At 40.5% G+C, this 23,862-nt stretch overlaps 1 protein-coding gene across 6 annotated transcripts in view; it reads left to right on the forward strand.

Annotated features, from left to right (window-relative positions):
- Window positions 1-23,862, forward strand: part of LOC117252502 (histone-lysine N-methyltransferase EHMT1) — a 156,184-nt gene that overhangs the window by 126,351 nt on the left and 5,971 nt on the right. For all 6 annotated transcript variants that reach the window (XM_078170997.1, XM_078170999.1, XM_078170998.1 and 3 more), the window contains 3 exons: window positions 16,865-17,009; window positions 20,288-20,365; window positions 22,212-22,327. In XM_078170997.1, the coding sequence (XP_078027123.1) occupies window positions 16,865-17,009; window positions 20,288-20,365; window positions 22,212-22,327 (339 nt within the window). The remainder of the gene's footprint in view (window positions 1-16,864; window positions 17,010-20,287; window positions 20,366-22,211; window positions 22,328-23,862) is intronic.

Below are 23,862 nucleotides of genomic sequence, written 5' to 3' on the forward strand. Positions count from 1 at the left end.
CAAAAATCTGGGTAAAGTCACCATTTTTATAACATTAATTCGGCCAGTCATTGATATAGGGAGTGTTCGCCAAAGTTCAATATCAGTTTTAAGTTTATCAATCAGAGCTTTGTAGTTCAGTGTATAAAGTTGATCAGATTGTTTTGGGACTGTAGTTCCAAGATACTTAATGTAGGTAGTCTACCGGTAGATTGGTTGGGGAAAGTTGGGGTCTAAGTCCTCAGTTAGAGGCATAAATTCACATTTTTGCCAGTTTATAGTATATCCTGATACCTCTCCAAAATTTTTAATGTGGTCCAATAATGATGGAATGGATTTTTCAGGCTGCGACAGAAACAAAATTACGTCATTGGCGTACAACGCTATGTAATGATCTATTGTGCCTAAATGTATAGGGATAATTTTTGGATTATGTCTGATGCTTACTGCAAGGGGTTCAATACACAAAGCAAACAACAGAGGGCTCAGAGGGCAGCCTTGCCGAACACCACGGTACAGATTGAAAGGGTGAGATCTGTCTGAATTAGTGAGGACTGATGCAGCCGGGTGTGCATAAAAGATTTCTACCCATGAACCAAAATTTTCACCCAGGCCAAATTCTCTGATGGTTAACAGCATGTATTTCCAATCAACTTGATCAAATGCCTTGTGCGCATCAAGCGTAAGTACTGCAGATTTTGACTTATTTTGTTTACTGTATACAATATTTAGTAATCTATGAACCCCAACTGGTCTGGGTGTATTATAGTTGCTATATGTTTATTCAGTCTATTTGTTAAAATTTTGGTAAACACCAGCAAGATCACTGCTGAGAAGGGCGATAGGCCAATAAGATGATGGGTATGTCTGATCTTTATCTTTTTTCAAAATTCAAGAAATGTTTGCAGCATATAATGAATCTGGTAATTTTTTATTTTTTATTGATTCTTTAAACATTCTCAGCAATAGAGGGGCCACATTGTCAATAAATGCTTTGTAGAAATCAATGCCAAGGCCATCAGGGCCAGGTGATTTTCCACTTGGCAATTCCTTTATGGCCGTAATAACCTCCTAAAACAAAACCTCTTATTACAACCTTGAAAGCTTCCCAAAAATCGAGTCTGAGACATCACCTGTATCGTTAAAAGCTAAATAGTCCTTTATTGAAAGCGAGCATTTCTCCAAAAATATTTTGTCATTGAGAAGACTTGGGTTAAATCGCCAATTATAGTGGGGGTTTTTCCATCCAAAATCCATACCTATAGTAACAGGGCTGTGGTCTGAGATTAGGATGTTGTAATATTAGATGACTTGGTAATTGCTGTTAGCTTAGAATCAATTAGAAAATAGTCAGTCCTTGTTTATGTGTTTTGAACTTGTGAGAAGAAGGAGTATTCTTTCTCTGTGGGACTGTGAATCCTCCAGATATCAGTCAGATTGAGTGACTTCATCAGATTATTTAGTACGTTTGTGGAGTCTGAAGGACCTGTCCAGAAATCTAAAACACAATTAAAATCACCACCTGCAATCAAGTTGGTTGTTGCTAGGTTGGGTATTAAACGTAAGACCCCCCGGAAGAAACCAGGATTGTCAAAATTTGGTGCATATAAATTAAGGAAGGTAACGTGAACAGTCAAAATAGTGCCAGTCACAATTATAAAACAACCATTTGGGTCCGTTTTAGTTGAAATGTGTTGGAAGGGAATATTCTTTTTAATGAAAATTGCCACACCACCTGTTTTAGTTGCAAAAGTTGACTGAAAAATTTGTCCTTTCCAGCTACACCTAAGTTTTAAGGCCTCCATGTGTTTAATATGCGTCTCTTGTTTTTACAAGAGACGCATATTAAACACATTACAAGAAGTTAGGTTGATAATGTTATTCACATTATGATTCACATTATGATCATTCTTGGGACCACTCATGACACCCCTACAACATAGAAATGCAAGATGCCATTATATACAAACAAAGTATGATGAGTACAGCCTAAACCAAAATGAAAGAAAATACCCCTCAAACTCCCTACTTTGCCCTCCCTAAAGAAAAGGGGGGATGTAAACCCCTCATGGCAGCGGAGCTGCTGAGAAAGGAGCCTATACATGCAGTAAAGAAGCATCTAACAAAGCTAATACCTTATCCTCTGTCTCAGCCCCTTACCACCCTCTTGTGGGCGAATTGTTAACACTCTTTTTGGATCATATAATCAGCATTTCAGAACCTATTCTTAAACCTCCAAAGGGATCAATAAAGGAACATGAAAAGTAAAGCAACAGACTTTTTTTTTTTTTAAAGTGCAGATAATGTCTTTGTAACATAATGCCAATCTTAGTGACAGCAATCCTAAGTGACAATATGTCATAATGTTATGGCAACATAACTGCAAATAAACTCTGAACATTATAATTGTTTCAGAAACATGTCGAATTTTGCCTCACCGCTCATTTGGTCTATTTGTCCATAAAGTAGAAAATATATACACCGGTGCAGGCAGGCCTGTGTAGCCTAAGTGCATACATAAGTCATACCACATCCGTAGCATTGGTGGTGTCCGGGTCACTATGTGCTTCCAGCTGCTGCAGGCTGCATGTGTTCATCAACATAGGTGGCTGCCTCCTTTGATGATTCAAATTGTTTTGGTATGTCCAGCATGAGTGAAAATCAGACGCGCAGGAAACAGAAACCCATGCCGGATACCGGCTTCCCTGAGTTTCAGTCGAACGGCATCAAACTCCTTGCGGTCCTTCATCACCTTTGCTGTGATGTCTGGAAAGATGCTGATGCGCTGCCCGTCATAGTTTAGCGGACCCTCGTCGCGAGCTACCCGGATTATCTCCTCTTTCACAGTGTCGTGGTGTATCCTGGCAATCATGATTTGTGGCCTGTTGCTTGGTGGGCCGATGCGGTGTGCACGGTCCAGTTTAATTCCCCGGGGGAAACGCTCAACTCCCAGGAGTTTGGGTAGCAAGTCAGACACAAATACAGTTGGAGAGCCTCTTTCAATTTTCTCAGGCTGACCCACAATTTTAATATTTTGTCTCCTCGAGTGGCCCTCCAAATCGTTCACTTTGGCTTTCAAGAGTTTATTTTGTGCACACAGCTCACCGTAACTTTTTTCCAGCTCGACCAGGCGTCCACTTTCCGTGCCATTCTTCCAGGTTGATAATGTGGGAGGTATTAGCGGCGACAGCATTTTTAACCCCAGCAAGAGTTGTCTCCAAGTTGTCAAACCTCGCATTCATGGAGTTTTCCTTCCGTCTAATGGCCTCCAGGGTGGGTGACAGGGAGGCGTCCTCCTCCAGTGTGTCTGTTTGGGCACGCCCGGGGCTGGTTGAGCCAGGTGAGCTCGCGTTAGCCGACTCAGTCAGCGGGTTATCTTTGATCTCAGAAGGAGACTTGTGGGCTTTCTGAGTCGGTGTCTTAGGCTTGACCATCCTTTGGAGTTTTATAAACGAGTTTCACTGTCAAAAAGTGCAAAAAATGAGTGTTAAATATTTATATCAAGTCAGGGTGGAGGAGCTGATAAAAAACAGCTCTCTAGCGCCCCCCTTGGATGAGAAGACAAATGTCTTTAAGAAACTCACGAAAGTCCAGTTGCCTACAATGTAGCACTTAAAATTACCATGACCTTGATGAGTGAGAATCTTCACCAACAAAAATACCACATAATGCATTGTAATCAGCTGATGTTGCAGACAGTGGCTAACCTGGCTAAAACTGGTACAGTCTTGGTTTCCCTTACCACGGATATCACTGTTTGCTCCGTCAGCACTGTTGCGGTTATTAGCACAGTTTATACTGTTAGCACCATTAGCTGCTAGCTAACATCTCAGCCACTTCCATGCTGAGAGCCGTGTGCAGACATTACCGGCTCAGACTCTGCTCAGACTCTTAACAGTAGATATGCTCTATATGTTGTTTATAGTTCCTTTAAGTTCTACTTATTAGGGGCCGGGCAGCCTAAGCTGCCAGGACCCTATTGTTAACCTGCATGTTCTTCTTCTTCTTTCTTCTTCTTCTGAGGAAATCCTACTTCCCATGCGCGAAAAATCACCAAACTTTGCACAAAGGTCCAGTCCCATGCCAGATTGCCTCAGCTGCAAAAACAGGCCAATAGTCTGATGGTGGCGCTACAGCAAGCCTCTAAAGTTCAAAATTTTGAAAATTCACAACAAATCAACCATATGTGCTACAGATTTGCAACTTTCACCAAAATGTAGCCCCAATACTGAACAAACTTTTGTACATTTAAACCTATTGCAAATTATCATCACTCTGTTTTTTTCAAAAACTGTAAAACTTATTAAACCTATCTCCTCCCACAATTTTTGCTCAATTGACACCAAACTTGCTACAGAGCATCTTCAGACTGTCCTACACAAACGATCCACACAGATTTTTGATTTATTGAAAACAGCCTACAGTGCATCAAAATGTTTGACTGTAAACGGTATTGTAAACATATACTTGCACATTCTTGCTAAATACATTTTCTGTATTAATTTGCCTGTTCAAGTCCCCGTCTGGACCAAAATATGGAGTGTGGACTGGTAGCTGGAGAGGTGCCAGTTCACCTCCTGGGCACTGCCGAGGTTCCCCTGAGCAAGGCACTGAACCCCCCAACTGCTCGGAGCGCCTGTCATGGGCAGCCCACTCTGACATCTCTCCACTTAGTGCATGTATAGGTCCAGTTTGTGCATGTGTGTGTTCAGACCTGTGTGTAATTGGCAACAGAGTGAAAAATTGAATTTCCCCTCGGGGATTAATAAAGTATATAAAAATAAAAAATTAAAAACAATGACAAAATTTTGGAGTCATTGTAGATGATGTTTGGAAAAAATCAGAATTTTATCTCAAAAACTGAATTTTTTTTTTTACAGCATTTTGAATTTCGCTCTCATGCGAACAATTGGAGTCAATGCAAAAATGGCATTTTTAAACATCAGTTTTTCACTTATGGAGCCAATAAATCATTGTTAAAAACAAATTACCAACATCTCCATGCTGTCTAGATGCAATTTGTGTATTTTCGGATTTTTGTCTTAATAACTGAATTTTTGACAGCCGTTTGAAATCTGCCTTTACACACTAACAGCTGCTGTCTTGCACACAGGTGACTGGCTTAGTCAATTTGTGAAGCTACATGTGACATTTCCGTTTGCCAGTTAGCACAGTGAGATAGAGGATGGTTCTTGGTGTTGAAGACTGTGAATTCAAGCCTCAGCTCATGCAACATTTCCATATGAGAAATCTACCCAAACTTTTCATAAAGGTCCAGTCCCATGCCAGATGTCCTCAACTGGAAACACAAGACAATAGTCCTGATGGTTGCGCTACAGCAAGCCTCTAAATTTCAAAACTTTGAAAATTCATAACAAATCAACCATATGTGCTACAGCTTTGGAACTTTCACTTTGAAATTTGCTTTTCCATGGCATGGATGGCTACTGTCTGGCACCCTGATGCTTGGCTTAGTCAATTTGTGAAGCCACACATGAACTGTCACTTGCTAATTAGCTCAGTGAGATAGAAGACGGACCTCAGTCTCAGAAGTCGTGAGTTCAAGCCTCAGCTAAGGCAGAACGGACATTCTAATGTGAAAGTCCTATGTTCAGGCATCATGCTATGTGGATTAGAGACTACTAAGGTAAAATAATTATGATCCAGGCAGTTTCGCAGAGAGACAAATACTCTTTATCAACACCTTTCCCTGTTATCCCTTGTCTCTTTTCCCTGTTTATTTGGCTTAGCTATCAGTCAATATGCAGAGTCTATCCAATAGCTACAGTGGTGGAAAAAAGTTTTTGGACACCCCATGCATTTGTGAAATATTGCATTAAGAATCACTCTTAGGTCTTCAAGTGCAATTTCTTTTAGTACAGTCATAGCCAAAATACTAAATAAATCCTAAAAAAGCCATTAAAAACTTAAAATTGATTGGTTCCATAAAAATACATAAGAAATTTTGAGTATTGGGTCATTTTGGTACCAGTGATGAAGGTTGTTCTTTTTATTAAAAGACACAATTTTTGTTGCCAAACTTCGTGTCTACATAAAGCCAGCACATTTGAAAGTTCTTCAGACACAAAAATGGCTAAAACAAGGAACCTAACGCAGGAAACACGCCTAAAGATAAAGATTCTCAGCCAGGTAGGGTACAGCTGCCACCAGATAGCCAGGAAGTGCAGATGCAGTCCTTCAGCAGTTGGATACACTCTGCAGAAATACAGACGAACCAACAGCTTGGAAGACAAACCAAGATCTGGGCATCCAAGAGTTTCTTCAGCAAGAAATGACCGCATCCTGATCCGCATGTGCAGGCAAAACCGCCGAATGACATCACAGGAGCTTCAGCAGCAGTGGTCAAACCAAACTGGTGTCCAGTGTTCCACCCGCACTGTACGTGGCCGACTTTTAGATCATGGCTTAAGGTCCTACAAGGCTATCAAGAAGCCCCTGATCAATGAGAGACAGAGGTTAGCCCGGCGTCGTTGGGCCCAGGCACACAAGAACTGGACAGCCAGGAATTGGAAGAAGATTTTGTGGTCAGATGAGTCCAGTTTCCAGCTTTATCTTCCTCCTACTAATGTGAGGGTACGCAGAAGGCCAGGCGAAGCATTATCTCCAGCATGTACAGTACCTACTGTCAAGCATGGCGGAGGCAGTATCATGGTTTGGGGATGCATGAGTGCTGCTGGTGTTGGTCATCTCACTGTCTGTGATGGCACATTGAACTCTACCAAGTATTGTACCATTCTCGAAACCCACATGCTCATGCACATTCTGCGCGTGCACTGTTCCGTCGAGGTAAAAACTGGATGTTTCAACAAGATAATGCCCCTTGCCACACATCCAAGGCCAGTAGAACTTGGCTGCAGGAGCACAGTATCCAGGTCTTAGAGTGGCCAGCTCAATCCCCGGACATGAGCCCCATTGAAAATCTGTGGTGGATTATCAAAAGGTCTGTTTCAAAGCATAAACCAAAGAATTTAGAAGAATTAAAAGCAGTAATTCAAGAAGAGTGGGACAAGATTACCCCTCAACAGTGTGAAAGGCTCGTGGGGAACATGCCAGCCAGGATTAGAGCTCTACTACGTGCTAATGGCAGGACTACTAAATATTAATTTGATGATGTGATGGTTTATTTATTTTTTGTTCAGTTTTGAACACATTCTCTGTTATTTGTTGACTTTGATACTGACAATGTTGAGAACTGACATATTGAAACTGTCAAGAATTTAGTTTTGTTAGTTTTTCTTGTAAACAATAAACAAAAAATATAATTTGTATTTGTTTATATCTGTCTAATGCAGCCGCACCTTTTGAAACACAAATATTCCACAAATATTTCATGATAATATTTGAGATTGTGTAAAATTTTAAGGGTGTCCGAAAACTTTTACATTTTAAAAAATGTTTTCATCTTTGTCACCATGGATAATGTTTAGCTTTAAGCTAGATCAGGCCAGTTTGTTCATAATTGCTAGCAGTTAATGTTATTCTTACTTTCTTGTTCTTGAGTTTTTTCTTTCCTTTGTATATTATGAGTCTGATCACTTCAGCCACTCACCCACAATTTGATGGGTATGCCATAATTATATGATGTAACTTCTATATTGTGATATGCTTTGTTTTAGTGTGCATGTTGCTCAGAATTGCCTAATTTTGCCTAAAATTGCCCAGCCCCGACCATTGCTGTGCAGCAGCTATAATTTTATAGTTTAAATTCTACAAACATTTCTTTACAGCAGAGCTGCATGGAGCAGGATGCACAAAGTCTCACAGGTTTATTTTAAGTCAGAGTTAAACTGTTTACTGCAAATGACATTGCACTACCTAAATGAATGTGGTGAATATACACAGGCTTACATATCAAGTCAAATTTAGTTGGCAGTGGTCAAAGACTCTGACAGATTTTGAGAGGTCAGCTGCAACAGCAGAGCTAAACACTGTAGCATGGCCAAAGAAAGGAGCTTAACAACGTTGGCCTCTTACTGTTAGCCTTTTGACTTATCAGTAGGATTCAGTACGAGACGTAGCCTGAACAAACCTTTGATTTGCCCATTTAGGCTTCAAAAGAACAGCTCAACATTATTCAGTCAGAGCTGCAGTCAGTATATGTTTATCTTAGCTTAGCATAAAGACTAGACACTGGGGGAACCAGCGAGCCTGGCTCCATCCAAATATCAGAAATGCAACTCCTAACATCTCTAAACCTCTAAAACTATTTAATTGTGTCGGCACACAAACTAAAATGTAAAGATGATAATTTGTGGCTTTATGGGCTGGAACTATTTTGACAAATAATTGACAGTCACTGCACCAGGCTGTTCTCCAGTCGTTTTAGCACGAAATTCACCAAAAGACATTTTTACATTTTTGTACACATTGTCTGTACACATTAAACAAACAAGATTCATACATGGTAATCAGTTAGCATTTAAGTGGGTTGCTCAGCATATATTTTTTTACTGTGGACAGAGCCAGGCTATCTGTTTCCCCTTACTTTTAGTCTTTTTTTTAAATTCAAGATCTTTTTTTTTTGTTTTTAAGTTTTCTCAATATAGCAAAGGTGCAGTACTGAATAGTCATTACAGAGACATGAAATGAGCATGGGCATACATCAATCACAGCATGCACCAGTGTACCCAAATAAACATGAAGTGAATGGGTAGAAATTAAGATGGAGGGTGGTACAAGATGTACAAAAATGCATAAAGAGAAAAAAATAAAAATCAAAATCAAACTCCCCTGTCACTGCCAGAGTACTAGTCATAGCATAAGATCACTGTTACACCAAAAGCCTGCGCTAGGAGTTAGTAAGAAGTGTGCAGCATAGTTAAGCTGTACTCAAGGGTCAAGTCTTTACAGGGTCTGGAATGCTTTTAGGAAGGGACCCCACACTTTCTGGAACTTCTTATTTGATTGCTGAAGTGAGTATCTAATTTTCTCCAGTTTCAAGCAGGACATGATGTCTTCCAGCCATTGTGCATGAGTGGGAGGGAAAGTATCCTTCCACCTGAGCAGAAGTGCTCGTCAAGCTAGAAGGGAGGCAATGGATGAAGTCTGTTGCTTTGCTGTAGTTAACTTTTTCTCCCCTTCCATGACCCCAAATAGAGCAGTCAATGGGTTTGGTTCTAATTTGATGTTTAGCACCCAAGAAAGTGTATGAAAAACTTCCCTCCAATATTTGTTTAGGCTTGAGCAGGAGAAGTACATATGAATGAGAGATGCTTCCGCATGTTTGCATTTGACACAGTATGGACTAATATCGGGGTATATGGAGGACACGTTTGCTTTTGAAATATGAGCCCTGTGTACCACGTTGAACTGAATTAAACAGTGACGTGAACAGAGGGAGGTTGAATTAACCAATTTGAGTATGGAAACCCAAGTATCCTCTGATAAAGAGAGACTGTAGCTGACACTCATAACTGTATGTGGGTTGCCATGGCAGCACCGGAAGCCAGCACGTGCGATGATATGTTTGATATCTGATTTGTTTTTTGTTTTCTATGATATGTTTGTATACTGTACATTTATGGTGGAACCCTTGGCGTGTAATTCATGGTTCTGCTGCCGAACCTTGTTAAAAATATTTCTGTTTTTAAAAAGATGTTTATGAGAAATACGTCCTTGAGTCACATGAACCAGAAGTGGTGCGGGAATTAGAGAGAGAGAGAGGGACGAGCGAGGATGACAACAGGGCAGACTTTTGTGCTCTTAAAAACTGTCTACTACTGGTTCACAAGGCGTACACGGTAAAAAATTGTTTTGGTTAACTTTGTTGAGCATTTGTGTTGACAAATAAGTGACTGGAGTGAATGATATGTGATTATTGAAACGCTTTATTTGTTTCTAGTTTTCACGGTGTTCAATGACTCCGAAGAGAAATAAATGATTGTGGACATCAGTACGAAACGTGGATTTTTTCCATGACCAGAGTAGATACAGAGACCCAAGTCTTCCTCCCATGCTGTTTTAAGCTTATCTGTGGGGACACTCCTGAAATCCAACAGCTTGCCATAGAGAGCTGAAATGAGCTGCTTTTTAAGTGGATCTATAGAAAGGACAGTGTCAACAATAGTCAAGTCTGTTGATGTTATAAAGCTGGATGTCTGAGAAAGAACAAAATGCCTTGCCTGAAGATACCTGAAAAAAATTTGATTTAGGGAGGCTGAATTTTCTACTCAACTGCTCAAATGTTGCCAAACTGTTGTCTATGAACAAATGTTTAAAACCTACAATACCTGTTAAAAACCACGAAAGACTCGACTCCACCTTATTGGAACCGCCCACCTCCTGAGGTGATATAAGCCTGCCTCGAACCTCAGCCCCTCCTCTCTCTCCTTCCCTCCAAAACCACCAGACAAAGAAAGCAGCCTGAAGTACCCTCCTTTTCTATTATTGTAAATTGTGGATGCATAAATGTGAAGTAAGTTAAGTTCATTGACCTTGATTTATTGTTATCATCTGTTTGAAGATAGAAATTTATGTTTTATGACTTATCTTCTATTTATGTTTATTTTGTGCAGGAAATCATCCACCACCCTTTGTTCCACTCTGCTCATCTTTGTAACCTCAAATAAATTGCCAAAACAGATTGCTGGTTCCTGTGTTTAAATGGGCACACCACACTGGATGCTCCCTGAACCACTGCCACATACAGCCTAGTTTTTTCAGTACCCTTCCTGTGCCATTCTTGAAAGGCAGAATCCTGACAGGATGGTTTGAAAACGTAGTTTGATGCAATGGGGCTTAGGAGAGAAAAGCTGTGAAAACCAAAATACTTCCTAAATTGGGCCCAGATTTTTAGAGAATGTTTAACCACTGGGTTTTGGATTGATTTAAATGAGGGAAGTGGGAGTGAGGATCCAAGAAGTGCAAGAATTGACAAATTATCGTTTGACTGTAACTCCATCGCCACCCAGTCAGGACAGTCAGGCTGGCTATAGCAGGAGGACCAAAATGCAAGGCAGTGCAAGTTAGCAGCCCAATAATAAAATCGGAAGTTTGGAAGGGCCATACCCCCTGTAGCCTTGGTATTTTGAAGATGAGTCTTGTTCAAACGTGGTCGTTTACCCTGCCATAAGTATAAAGAAATAACTGAGTCGAGAAGTTGAAAAAAGGATCCAGGTTTAAAGAGTGGTAAGGCCTGGAGAAGGTACAGAAATTTAGGTATAATGGTCATTTTGACCGAGTTGATGCGACCCACAAGAGACATTGACGGGTGACCACTGTGTTAGGATTTGTTTCGTTTGATTTAACAATGTGATAAGGTTCTCTTGGAATAGATCTTTGTGCTTCCTTGTCACAGATATGCCCAAATAGGAAAATTTGTTGTTCTCAATTTTAAAAGGCAAACTGGTAACGTCCAATGTACGTGCTTCATTGTTGATGGGGAAGAGCTCACTTTTGTTGAGATTTAATTTATAGCCTGAGAATTTACCGAACTGACTGAGCAGCACCAGAACAGGGGGTAATGAGGCCGTTGGATAAGAGATGAAAAGCAACAGGTCGTCAGCATAAAGTGAGACTTTATGCTCCATGTCACCTCTCCAGATACCAGATATATCCTTGCAAGAGTGAAGTGCTGTGGCAAGCGGTTCAATAGCCATGTCAAAAAGCATGGGACTAAGGGGGCACTCCTGACGGGTCCCATGATGTAAATGAAAGGGTCTTGACCGTTGCGAGTTAGTACGAATTGAGGCTATGGGGTGCAAATAGAGTAGTTTAATCCATGAAGTAAAATTTGGACCAAAACCAAATTTGTTTAGCACAGCAAATAGGTAGACCCATTCGACACGATCAAATGCTTTCTCTGCATCGAGAGAAACAACGCATTCGGGGACATCTTCAGAGGCAGAGTAAATAATATTGAACAGTCATCTTAAATTGAAGTAGGACTGCCTGCCTTTAACAAAGCCGGTTTGGTCTTTGGATATGATTGTGGGAAGGGCATTCTCCAACCTATGGGCTAGGACCTTGGCTAAAATCTTAGCGTCTGTATTTAAGAGGGAGATAGGCCTGTTGGAGGCACATTCCGTTGGGTCTTTACCTTTTTTAGCTATAAGAGTAATACAGACCTCGGTAAATGAAGGAGGGAGGGAATCTGCAAGATTCTGAGAGAACTGAACATAACAATGGGGAAAGCAGCAAGGAGAATTTCTTTAAAAATTCTGCCGGGAAGCTATCACCGACACCTACCCGACTGCATTGAGGAAATGGCTAGCGCTATTTCTACCTGGGATATAGACTCCTCTAATCTCTTCCTTGGATCTGGTGAAAGACTGCGAATACTGAGACCATTTAAAAAATCAAAAATCTCATCACAATCAGTCTGAGATTCCAAGGTGTATAGCTGGGTATAGAAGTCCCTGAATGTTGAATTAATTTGTAAATGATCTGTAGTTATATGGCCATTTGGTAACCGGATCTTAGAAATATTTTGTTTAGCTTTAGAGCCTTTAAGTTGTTTGGCTAATAATTTGTCTGATTTGTCTCCATATATATAGAACATGGTTTTACTTTTTAAAAGTGATTGTTCAATTGAATGAATGGTGAGCAGGTCAAATTTGGTCTTGAGTTCCAACCGCTTTTTGTAAAGATCTGGAGACTTAGTCCGAGCATATTGTTTATCGATCTCTTTGATTTTGTGGGCAAGGTCTGATCGTTCCTTATAGGATTTTCGCCTCACTTGAGCAGTGTAAGATATAATCTGTCCCCGGAGATAAGCCTTGAGGGAATCCCAGACAATTAGACTGGATATGTCTGAAGACATATTAGTAGTAATCCTTTAGTTAACACTCATATATTAGATATGATCAATATATCCTTATTAACAGGCTATGTACCACAGTCTTTTAAGGTAGCTGTAATTAAACCTCTACTAAAAAAAGCCCACCCTGGATCCAGAGGTGTTAGCCAACTATAGACCAATATCTAATCTTCCCTTTATGTCAAAGATCCTTGAGAAAGTAGTCGCAGACCAGCTGTGTGATTTTCTCCATGATAATAATTTATTTGAGGAATTTCAGTCAGGATTTAGAGTGCATCATAGCACTGAGACAGCACTAGTTAAAATTACAAATGACCTTCTGATTGCTTCAGACAAAGGACTCGTCTCTGTACTTGTTTTATTAGATCTTAGTGCGGCGTTTGACACAATTGACCATCAAATTCTACTGCAGAGACTGGATCACTTAATTGGCCTAAAAGGTTCTGCACTAAGCTGGTTTAAATCTTATTTATCTGATCGTTTTCAGTTTGTTGACGTTCATAATGAATCATCCTTACGTACCAAAGTTTGTTTTGGAGTTCTGCAAGGTTCTGTGCTCGGACCAATCCTATTTACTCTATATATGCTTCCTTTAGGTAACATCATTAGAAATCACTCTATAAATTTCCATTGTTATGCGGATGATACTCATTTGTATTTATTGATGAAGCCAGAAGAAAGTAGTCAATTAACTAAACTCCATAACTGCCTTAAAGACATAAAAACTTGGATGAGCACCAATTTCCTGATGTTAAATTCAGACAAAACTGAAGTTATTGTTCTTGGCCCCAAACAACTCAGAGACTCTTTATCTGATGACATAGTTTCTCTAGATGGCATTGCTCTGGCCTCTAACACTACCGTAAGAAACCTCGGAGTAATATTTGATCAAGATTTGTCTTTTAATTCTCATTTAAAACAAACCTCACGGACTGCATTTTTTCATCTGCGTAATATTGCGAAAATTTGGCCTATCCTGACCCGAAAAGATGCAGAAAAATTGGTCCACGCTTTTGTTACCTCAAGGCTGGATTACTGTAACTCTCTATTATCAGGTAGCTCTAGTAAGTCCTTAAAAACTCTCCAGCTAATTCAGAATGCAGCAGCACGTATACTAACAGGAACTAAGAAACGAGATCATATTTCTCCTGTTTTAGCTTCTCTGCACTGGCTCCCTGTAAAATCCAGAATTGAATTTAAAATCCTACTGTTAACTTATAAAGCTCTAAATGGTCAAGCTCCATCATATCTTAGAGAGCTCATAGTGCCATATTATCCCACCAGAACACTGCGCTCTGAGAACGCAGGGTTACTCGTGGTCCCTAAAGTCTCCAAAAGTAGATCAGGAGCTAGAGCCTTCAGCTATCAGGCTCCTCTCCTGTGGAATCATCTTCCTGTTACGGTCCGGGAGGCAGACACCGTCTCCACATTTAAGACTAGACCTAAGACTTTCCTCTTTGATAAAGCTTATAGTTAGGGCTGGCTCAGGCTTGCCCTGTACCAGCCCCTAGTTAGGCTGACTTTGACCTAGTCTGCTGGAGGACCCCCCCTATAATACACCAGGCACCTTGTCTCCTTCTCTCTCTCTCTCTCTCTCTCTCTCTCTCTCTCTCTCTCTCTCTCTCTCTCTCTCTCTCTCTCTCGTATTCTATTACTGCATCTTGCTAACTCGGCCATTCTGGATGTCACTAACTCGGCTTCTTCTCCGGAGCCTTTGTGCTCCACTGTCTCTCAGATTAACTCATATCGCAGCGGTGCCTGGACAGCGTGACGTGTGTGGTTTTGCTGCTGCCGTGGTCCTGCCAGATGCCTCCTGCTGCTGCTGCTGCCGCCATCATTAGTCATTAGTCATACTTCTACTGTTATTATACACATATGACTATTGTCACACATGTATACTACCAGATATTAATACATACTTTCAACATATTGTACCACAGTAGCCAGAACTATAACTATAACTATAATATTATTACTTTCAATAATGTTGTTGTAAGCTACTGTCATTACCTGCATCTCTCTCTCTCTCTCTCTCTCTCTCTCTCTCATGGTTAGGAGCATGGTCAGAGATGACAATGCTCTGATAAGCAAAGGAATGAACCAGGGGAATCAATTGATTATCAATAAAAAAAAAAAAAAAATTAATCCTCGAATATGTGTGATGAACGTGTGAAAAAAAAAAGTATTCTCTGTCGCATGGATGTAAAAAGCGCCACACATCTCAGACACCATAGTCAAAAAGAAAAGCCTGAATAAAACGGGCTGACCTACTCACTGTGCCGGGGTTCGTAGAGGATCGGTCTAAAACCAGGTCAAGCCAACAGTTAAAGTCGCCACAGAGTATGAGAGAATATATATTAAGATCTGAGAACAGTGAGAACACTCGTTCAAAGAAAACTACGTCATCATATTAGGGGCGGAAACATTTGCAAGTACGACTAGTGTGTTGTATAATTTGCCAGAGATAATCACGTAACGACCAAACTTATCAGAGATCATATTATGCAGTTCAAATGAAGCATCCTGACTGATAAGGATTGAAACTCCTCAGGCTTTGGCTTGAAATGAGGAGTGAAATCCCTGCCCCGACCATCCTGAAAGCAGGCGGCCATTGTCTGAACTGCAAATATGGGTTTCTTGTAGAAAGGCTCTTTCTGTTTTAAGTTGTTTTAGATGTGAAAAGACCTTTCTTCTTTTAACAGGGTGGTTTAGACCCTTAACATTCTCACCAGGTCACCAGCTTCAAATGTCTATTCATACCATTTGACAAGAAAGATTAGGATGTGAGCACAGTGACCTAGGCAAAAAACTTAAAAGAGATTGGGTGTGACTAGTGTAAAGTGTTAGTTTCAAAGGAAATATTAAAAAGTTTCTGGCAGTGACATATCCCCCCAACCCACCCTCCCCCAACCAAGACGGCTGCTAAAAAAAGAAGCAGCAAGCTCTTCAGAACAAACATTACACAATGACACATCTTCCTGTCTCACACTAAACTGACTATTGCTCCCGTATCATGAACATTTGTGGACTTAGCACCTCGAAAACAACATTAATACTTAAGAAAAAATCCCTTCTCAAAATAAGACTTTGAAGCCCTGATATGAGCTCTGAAATATGATTACAAATAACATAGAGCAGGTACAAATTCCTGTCCTGAATAATGTAGGGTTGAAATTGTCAACTAAAATTATTACAGAGCTTGCAGGTAAAATGGAAAAACATATTACATTGGCATTTTTAGAACTTGCCAAGTCAGATTAAACTGGATATTAATGATGCTCTCAAAAGGACCAGGCCGCACGTGATGACAGAATCAAAATAAGACTTTTAAGCACATTGTCAATGCAGAGTGTCCAAACAGCAAAAGATTTGTTTCCAAACATGAATAATAATCAGTAATAGTTGTCTGACAAGGGGAGCAGAGCGAAGATACTCACATACGAACCGGTGGGTTGAACATGCTCACCTATGTAAACAAACCACGCCAGCTAACATGGCACTGAACCTGCAGAATGGCAGGACTGTGAATGGTAATGAGTCGATAAACAGTCCCATTATGGCGGTTTTGGAGACCTGCGGAGGCCCTCGATGTACTTGTGCTCCTCGTCCACGGAGCTGATCCACTTTCTGGCTCCACCGGACAGTGTGAGACAGAGCCGGGCGGGTTAGAGGAGAGCAGGCTTCAGACCCAGTTTATAAAGTTCTGTCATTACTCCGCTGTATTCTGCTCGCTGGCACTCGCACAACACGTCTACTCCATCTGCTCGCTGACCGGAAGCCCCTACTTTTAGTCTTTAAGCTATGCTAGGCTAATCACATCCTTCCTCAAGGTGTGTACTGCACACACAGGAGATTTATCTGATTCTGAATTGCTGAAAAGTTGTTGTTTTTGACTGTAGCGGTGTTCATTATGCATTATTTTCTCCATCTGCTTGTCATTAATTCTAGAATTGGTGCTTGAAGTCTTGTTAGTTTTCCACATCATGTTTTCTTTATTTTATTGTGATATTGTCTTACAGATACCGATATAGATCTATATGCATGTATTTTTCTCTTTATAATAAAGTGTTTGAGTCACATTTTAAAAACAAATTTTCCATCTCTTAGGGACATCTCTCGGGGGTATGAAGCAGTTCCTATTACTTGTGTGAATGGTGTGGACAGTGAGGCGAGCCCTGAAAACTTTAGATACATACCTGACAACTGTGTCACCTCCCCACTGAACATAGACAAGGACATCACTCATTTACAGGTGAGATTGCAGCTCTCTAAACTCATTTATCACAGTGCTCTAAAGAAGGCAGAACAAGATGCACCTTTAATATCCGTCTGTGTTTATTTTAAGAATAAGTCTGATGATACTTTATATTTTTCTTGTTGCAAACTAATCCCATGTGCAGACCCAATCCAACAATAAATGTATCTACTAACAAGTATTGCTTGTGTATCAGAGCCTGATAGATCTTCTTCTTCTGTGCCATAGAGCTCCACTGTTGTCCAAAAACTATTAAAGACACAGCAGTGAACCACACTGTTGCACTTGGGTGTTATGTTCCTTCATTACCATGAACACACACACACACACACACTGTAGTTTATTTTGACTCAATCCCACATACACTCTCCTGCTGCCACAAATACCAGAACACCAAATGTGGATTAATCCGCCACTGAAAATAGTCCCCTACAAATGCATAGTGCAGAGTAGTTTGCAAAAAACTACAGTGACTAGCTGTTATAGGAAATTACTGAGCCTTTTTAAAACATTAAACCTTTTGTCTCCAGTAGGAAAAAATGCGCTGAAGTGCTACACACAGGGTAGGAAGGTTCAGGTTCAGGTTCACGTTACTTTATTGATACCCTCGCAGTTGAGAGTCAAAACATCCATCACAGTTTGAACAGTCAAAACAAAACATAGAATACAAGAAAGAAATTTAAAATCGACAGAAAGTGCTGCAGTCCATGAAATAAAAGCATGAAATAAAAGGAAAAAATAAAAATGCCAAGAGCAAAATTTCCTACAAGACATAGGTTAAAAGAATAAAAACAGTTCAATAGAATAAGAATAAAACAATGAGATAAAAATCAATCAATCAATAAATAAATAAATAAATAAGAAAAGATACATGCTCCAAAGTGACTGACTTGTGCAGTTTTGTGCAAAGATTCTACAGCTTGTTTACCAGTGTGATTGCAGCTGGAACAAAGCTGTTTTTGTATCGTTTAGTTCTACAATTTAGGACTAAAAACCTGAGTCCAGAGGGAAGAAGCTGGAACTCACTGTGCAAAGGATGCAAACTGACATTTAAAAGTATTAAGAGACAAACAAAGTAGTGCTGCACAATTAATCTAATCACAGTTGCAATTGCGATGTCAGGCTGTATGATTACATAACTGCATAAAAGGCAGTGATTTGCATTTTAATGTAAATTATTGTTAACATGTGTCTGTGAAAGTGACTACTTCTCCTGTAGTGTGTGGAGTGTGTTTGCATTACGCCCACAAGCTATCCTGGTGTGTGCAGCACGTATGGTCAGGTGACTACCCGGCATGCAGCAGTAACTAATATGGATGCTGAAGAAGAGCATGAGCATGACCAAAAACAGGCTGAGTTGGTGGTGAAAAAAAGCCTAATGTCTATTATATGGCGATACTCTGGATTTAGGTTTGGCGAGTTTGAACAGAAAGATGTGCTGTGTAAAACTTTAAAAGTTTAAGTTGCCACAAGTTGCAACACGACCAATCTATATCAACACTTGAGACAGCACAGAGAAAAGTACGAAGAATGCATGCGAAAGAAAGCCAAGCCAAGTAACTTTAAAGACAAAGAGGTAACTTTAAAGACAAAGAGATAACTGAAAGCCATCAGAGCCTCAAAACAACACCAACAAGCACAATTACGTAAACATTTGCAAGTGTCACGCCATACCACAAGACCTCAAAGAGACACAGGGAAATCACAGACTCCATAACAAACTATGTAATAACAAATGAAAAATTGAGCAAAATTTTGCACAGGCTTGGCCCACTTGACTTGCTGCTGTGTTGTGCAATGGCCTATTCACGTGCATGTATTTGTCATTTATGTGACAACGCCTAAACGCAACACAGGCTCCGCTCCAACTGAGTGCATGTACAGTGCCGTGCTGTGCTGCTGTGCGAGCAGTGTGTTTGTGTGTAACAGTCTGTTGATGGTAATTTACACACTGTCCATAACAATAACTATGTCAGGTCAGGTCAGTGCCCCCCTAATATAATGGTAGGGGAAACACTGAATCAAGCAAGAAGACTCATGATACCATTTATTTATTATATTGTAATTGCAATAGCAAATCGCGATATTGTCCACCAAAATCACAATTGCACATTTTTATCAAATCGTGCAGCACTAAAACAAAGGCACTGTTGGTTTTGGTCTTTTCATGGATTTTTTCGACAGTGAGAAAAACACAGAACATCTCCATCCTTACCCTTTAACCCTGTGCTGCTGCAGCCTTTATATTACTGTTACAGATTCACTTCAGACTTGTGCCATGTTGCACAAGTGTCTCAACTATTGGGGTTACCATTTGCTTTTTTATGCCTACATACCAGCAATAGCCATGGCTGAGGGCATTTTGTTTTTGAGTTGTCTTTCTGTCCAACTGACTGTCCATCTGTCCCATTCTCGTGATCGTGATATATCAAGAACCCCTTGAGGGAATGTCTTCAACTTTGGCATAAACATCCACTTGGCCTCAACAATGAATTTGACTTTGGTGGTCAAAGGTCTAGGTCACTGTGACCTTGTGCCTGTCTCGTTCTCATGAACACAATATCTCAAGAAGGTCTTGAGGGAATTTCCTCAAATGTGGCACAAACGTCCACTTGGATGTATGAATGAACTGATTAGAATTTGTTGGTCAAAGGTCAAGGTCACTGTGACATCACAAAACATGTTTTTGGCCGTAAATCAAGAATCCATACTCTAGTTATGACAAAATTTGAAACAAATGTCTAACAGGATGTAATGATGAAGTGATGACATTTTATATCCTAAAGGTCAAAGGTCAGCTTCCCTGTGACATCATTATCTTTTGCAAAAACACTTTTCTGGCCATTATTCAGCATCATAACTCAGGAACAGAAGGGGAGACATATGGACAGATACTGAATTGGTGACACTACTCTTGAAACTGTGCTGACCGTATAAATCTTCTGTGATGCTAGGGGAAGCATGTGAGCATGTGTGTGAATCATCCGTGTTTCCACAGACATGGATGTGAACTGTAAGTGCAACTTGAATGGTTCAGGTCAAGTCAGCTGGAGGACTTCATAAAACCCTGCAAACATAAGCAACTGCTGTTTTCCAAATATCTAATTTCAATCTTTTTTTTTTTCACTTGTCCAAATTAGAAGAGGAAAACACTCCACAGTCTAAGTAAATTGCTCCAAACATGTGCTGTTTAAAAATAATACAGCAGTGTCAGATAAAAGCTGCAAAATGTCATAATACCTGACTTAAAATAGTTCTCTCAATGTGTCGTTCAGCACTGCAGTTGTACAGATGACTGCTCATCTACTACCTGCATGTGTGGTCAGCTCAGTCTGCGATGTTGGTACGACAGTGTAAGTTAACACACACACACACACACAAAATAGACTGTAAATTGAAGTTGAATTTCAATTTAGTTAACATGTAATGTTATTTCAGTGTCCTTTACATTTAAAAGGAACCCCGACTAGTTAGACATGTAGGGCTCAATAAGCCACAATTTTTCTATTGTACTAAAATATGTTGTTAGAAAGATATGAAATGTTGTCATTGCTTTAAAATTCTTCAATGTTTACAACGTATTTTTACCACAGGAGGCCGCCATTATTTTACACGCGCAATGCATGCCGGGGTGATGACGTAGAATGGTTGCTCTGTGAGTTGGTTACTTGACGGCTGCTGCTACCTGATGCTATCACCAGAGAAAATGCCACATTGCGCTGCATTCAGATGTAATTTCCAGTTGAAAGACAACAAGGGAACTGGTTTAAGTTTACACATGTTTCCTAGTGATAAGAAGAGGAGAAAGCAGTGGGAAAGTGCTTGTGGACAAACAGAACTTCCTAAAGACCCGCGGCTCTATTCTCGCCACTTCTCCCCAGATGATTTTGAGGCCTTTAGTCGACTAGAGCTTCTAAAGGAGCTAACGGGTGCTGCTGGGTATAAACGTCGACTTAAACAAAATGCCGTGCCAACAATTTTCTCACATAAGGAGTCTAAATGCCCTCGGGAGGGGAGTGAAATGCGCGCAACAAAATGCCAAAAACAGGCGACGCTGGATGCTCTCTTGTGCCGCAAAGAACCCGCTCCTGCTGCTGTAGCTTCTGAAGGTGAACCATCGGACACACCACTGGTTATGGAGGAAGCTGACAGTCCACCCGTTCAACCCGTTCAATCCGTAAGTGTAAGTGTATAGTGTTCTCCAAGTAAGTCCGATGCAGATACTCAGACGGATAATGTTAAAGACACGTCGGATGCACCGTGTCGCAGCGTGTTGTGTGTTGTGATGCACGGGATATCTTCAACAATGATCAAACTCGTAAGCATCTTGTCAGTGTGTTTTACTGTGTATCACAACATATAAAGCATACGACAGTGGTGGATGCTAATCTCTGAGATCATTGATATTGGATGATGTTTTACGGTACCTTGAACAGCTGCTGACAAAAATTGAAGCTCCTGACAACACACGCTCTCTCGCTCGGTTGTCATGGAGATGCAGTTTCCGCACTGACACCAGCTGTTTTGTCCCACTCGCACCTCATGTCTCTGTTCGTCTACTACGTCTTCGTGTTCTTCCTGTATATTTTCTGTGTTGTCCTCCTCGCTGGCTTGTCGCTCGGGTTCAGATCGAAACGGCTGAATAGCTGACATTTTTCGCGCAGTTACCAGTTGTCAGAAACAGCGGTTGCAACCATTTGACGTCACTACCCACACTGCATTGCGACGTAAACAACAATGGCGACCTATGAGTGAAATTATATATTCCTTTTTTTTTTTAGAACAAAGACTTCTACAATGTTATTTATATCAAATTAATATAACGGACACTAATATTGATTATATAAGACCTACATGTCTAACTAGTCGGTTCCTTTTAACAGCATTACAGTTACTTGTTGGTTGTCCATTTTACCATATTATGTTTTATGCTATGTCACATGCATGTTTACTCATTGATAATATGTTACAGCGAATGGAAATTTGTTTGCACTATGTACAGTTTGACATTACCCATTAGCTTCTCTACAAAGCAGAGGGACAGCTTTACCTGTTTCATTTCCAATTTTTTGCCCCCAAAATATAATGCAACCTATTAATATAAAATTAAACGTGGCTGTCTGAAAGCAACATAACTTGTATAAAAAGAAAATGTGTGTTTTTTTTCTTGACAGCAGTTTGTAACTTGTCTCTATGTAGGAGGGTCGACTACCACTTGACTTCTGTCAGAAAGAGCCCCCAGTGCTGTTTGAGTGTCACCACGCCTGCTCCTGCTGGAGGACCTGCAGGAACCGAGTGGTCCAGAATGGACTAAGGTAGACTCACAAGTCAGTCTTTAGACGCTTTGCTTAACTAAAGACTGATGTCTTTCTTCCTGATTTTGTGTTTAGATGGGCAGATACAATTTCAGAGTTTAAAAAAAACTCCTTACGTTGCAGAACCAATAGTAAATCCGCAGGGTGGTCCTTCGGTGGCTCGCTGAACTCTTGTGCTTGTAAACATAGTCCGACTGCGTTAAAAGTTTTAAACAAAGTCGCTGTAAGTCCTTCATTTCCACAATCTTGTGGACTGAGCATACGTTTGATAAAACAGAATTAAATCTCTCGGCATCCATTTTCAAGCTTTCTGTGTGTTTGTTTCCTTGCGGACGAGAAAAGGGGGAGCGCACATTTCCGGAAGGGCGTGTCCATTTCAAAAATGCAAGAGGCGTTGCTTTGTTGCCGGTCGTTTTCTCCGGTGTGTTAAACACACTTTAGAAAGGAGTGTCCCCAGACTATCAGAAGGCGGAGATCTCTGATTGTCTGGTGGCGAGACTAGGACTGAGGTGACCTATTCCGCTTTGTGGCCTGTAGCTCTTCATTCAGCAGCTAACTGTGGCTGTTTCTTAGTAATAATACTACAGCATTTTCTGCAATAAAAGCCCACAAAATAAAAGCCGCCCTGGTTTGCTGGGGGAAGGATTTTCATATTAAGCAGTGCAGATGTGCACAGTTTGCACCAGCAGTGACCTACATCAGCAAATCCAGCTCTAATGTGGCTGCAGGACAGTGGATTGGAAAATGGTGAGGCTGCTGTCTGTTGGATGAAATATGGGCAGGAATGTAGGAGTGAAACAAATCTCCTAACCATGGAAGTTACATACAGTAGGAGCTGCTTAAGTACTGGAAGCTGAACAGAGACGGACTAAAAATGATGCTTTGAGGCTCTTGCTGACTTCCTGACCATCAGGTTAATGCCTAAAATCCCCACTTCAGATGTCTCATATCAGGATCAAATCAAGATGCTAAATAATAGGGATGGGAATCGCCAAAAGCCTCATGATACAATATTTTCACAACACTGAAGTCATGATACAGTATTACCTCAATACAATATTGTCATGATACTTAAGTCATGATACAATCTTAGCATGATAGTTAAGTCACAATACAATATTGTCACAGTACTTAAGTCACAATACTATCTTATCATGATACTTAAGTTATGATACAGTACTACCACGATACAATATTGTCACGATACTTGAGCTCTTTTTCACCTCCCTCGGGTCATTCCATAGCAGTTTTTGTGGTGTGAAATAGTGTATTGTCCTGCTGGCGGGCCACTGCAATTGGGGAGTGCTGTTGCCATTAGGTGGTATACTTATTCTGCAACAGTGTTTGGGTGGGTGGAGCGTATCAGGTTGCAGCCACATGAGTGCCAGGACCAAAGGTTTCCTATAGGAACATAACATTGTAAAAAGATGATCAATATTACTCACTTCACCTCTCAGTGGTTTTAATGTTTTGGCTGACATGTTCGAGAAACCATATTTGAAATGGCTTTAGTAATACACTCCTTTAAGGTACTA

Source organism: Epinephelus lanceolatus, chromosome 9 (assembly GCF_041903045.1).
Source record: "Epinephelus lanceolatus isolate andai-2023 chromosome 9, ASM4190304v1, whole genome shotgun sequence".
NCBI lineage: Eukaryota > Metazoa > Chordata > Actinopteri > Perciformes > Serranidae > Epinephelus > Epinephelus lanceolatus.